This window comes from Chiloscyllium plagiosum, unplaced genomic scaffold (assembly GCF_037043375.1).
Source record: "Chiloscyllium plagiosum isolate Xiang-an unplaced genomic scaffold, Cpla_swu_hap1 HiC_scaffold_3, whole genome shotgun sequence".
Lineage (NCBI taxonomy): Eukaryota > Metazoa > Chordata > Chondrichthyes > Orectolobiformes > Hemiscylliidae > Chiloscyllium > Chiloscyllium plagiosum.
The window spans coordinates 6165079-6166759 of record NW_028270141.1 but is presented as its reverse complement, the minus strand read 5'-3'; the positions used below and the strand labels follow the sequence as shown (position 1 = coordinate 6166759).

Here is a 1681-nt window from a genome sequence, read left to right as displayed (position 1 = left end):
CGGTGTCCGTGTGTCCGTGTGTGTGTGTGTGTGTGTGATCTATCAGCAGGGTGGCGGTGTCCGTGTCCGTGTGTGTGTGTGATCTATCAGCAGGGTGGCGGTGTCTGTGTGTGTGTGTGTGTGATCTATCAGCAGGGTGGCGGTGTCTGTGTGTGTGTGTGTGTGTGTGTGTGCGTGATCTATCAGCAGGGTGGCGGTGTCCGTGTGTGTGTGTGTGTGATCTATCAGCAGGGTGGCGGTGTCTGTGTGTGTGTGTGTGTGTGTGTGTGAGAGAGATCTATCAGCAGGGTGGCGGTGTCCCTGTGTGTGTGTGTGTGATCTATCAGCAGGGTGGCGGTGTCCCTGTGTGTGTGTGTGTGATCTATCAGCAGGGTGGGGGTGTCCCTGCGTATATGTGTGTGTGTGTGCGCGATCTATCAGCAGGGTGGCGGTGTCCCTGTGTGTGTGTGTGTGTGTGTGTGTGTGTGTGATCTATCAGCAGGGTGGGGGTGTCCCTGTGTGTGTGTAAGAAAGATCTATCAGCAGGGTGGGGTGTCCCTGTGTGTGTGTGTGTGTGTGTGTGTGTGTGTGTGTGATCTATCAGCAGGGTGGGGGTGTCCCTGTGTGTGTGTAAGAAAGATCTATCAGCAGGGTGGGGTGTCCCTGTGTGTGTGTGAGTGATCTATCAGCAGGGTGGGGGTGTCTGTGTGTGAGATCTATCAGCAGGGTGGGGGTGTCTGTGTGTGAGATCTATCAGCAGGGTGGGGGTGTCCCTATGTGTGTGTTGGGGGGTGGGGGGGTTGGGGCAGGCAGTGTAATTTGTTGCAACCGCTCGATAACGAAAATTGTACATTGAGGAACCTCCCTGTCAGGGTTGGAATGTTAAATCTGCGTTAAATATTACAATGATCGAAACATGAGAATATTGAGTCATGTTAATTTCGAAATGAACAATGCACATTTCCCAAAAAGGCTGGATGTGGGAAAGCAGAATTATTCAGTACCTTCACCAATGGGAATGCCGGCCCCTTTTTCAGAGGCTCCTCTTCGTGGTCCTGTTGGTGCTTCACGTAACTTTCCAGGCCTTGTTCTTGATATATTTTCCTTTCTTCCACCATGTTAAAGAGGCAGCGAGAAGACACAGCGATCGTGATAGCATCTTGAGACTTGGGCTAGCCAAGGAAAAGCACACGAGTTTATAATGCATTGGGGAAAGCTGCACAGGATATTAAATACAAATGCTTTTTTTTAATATATACACTTACAGTCCGCAGTTTCTTTGTGGAAGCTATTTTTTCAAATTCCTTCTGTGCAGCTTTCCAGTCGGTAAACTGCTCCTTGTTTTGAGTGACTGTGCCTGAGGTCTCACCCTCCGTTCTGAGTGTCTCCTCACTCATGTTTGAAGCAGATTTAGGAACTCAGGGATTCTCTCGCTGCCGGGGGAGACAGAACCAGCTTCTGGAAATGCAACAAGGAAGTGTCAATGTTGCTTCTGGGCGTGCCTGCCCCCATGATTCTCTATGGCTGAGGCGTGTCACTTTCTGCTGGGCAAGTTCACTTGAGTGGGAGCTGTAGTGTTGTTTAAAGTTCCCGTGGAGCAGTGCAAGAGCACACATTCACTTCATGGAAAACTCCATCTCCTTATTGTATAACAATTCACCTCACTAATTTGTCTGCCCATAAAACCCAGCTTGATCAAGTG

The 1681-nt window shown here is 49.9% G+C and overlaps 1 protein-coding gene across 1 annotated transcript in view; it reads right to left on the bottom strand.

Moving 5' to 3' along the window:
- Nucleotides 1-1454, bottom strand: part of LOC122548590 (cytosolic 5'-nucleotidase 1A-like) — a 27676-nt gene extending 26222 nt beyond the window's left edge. The window contains exons 1-2 of the mRNA XM_087977221.1: nt 1245-1454; nt 984-1151 (exon numbers count right to left, since the gene is read on the bottom strand). Coding sequence (XP_087833347.1) covers nt 984-1151; nt 1245-1376 — 300 coding nt within the window. The 5' untranslated portion in view covers nt 1377-1454. The remainder of the gene's footprint in view (nt 1-983; nt 1152-1244) is intronic.
- Nucleotides 1455-1681: the final 227 nt, after the last annotated feature.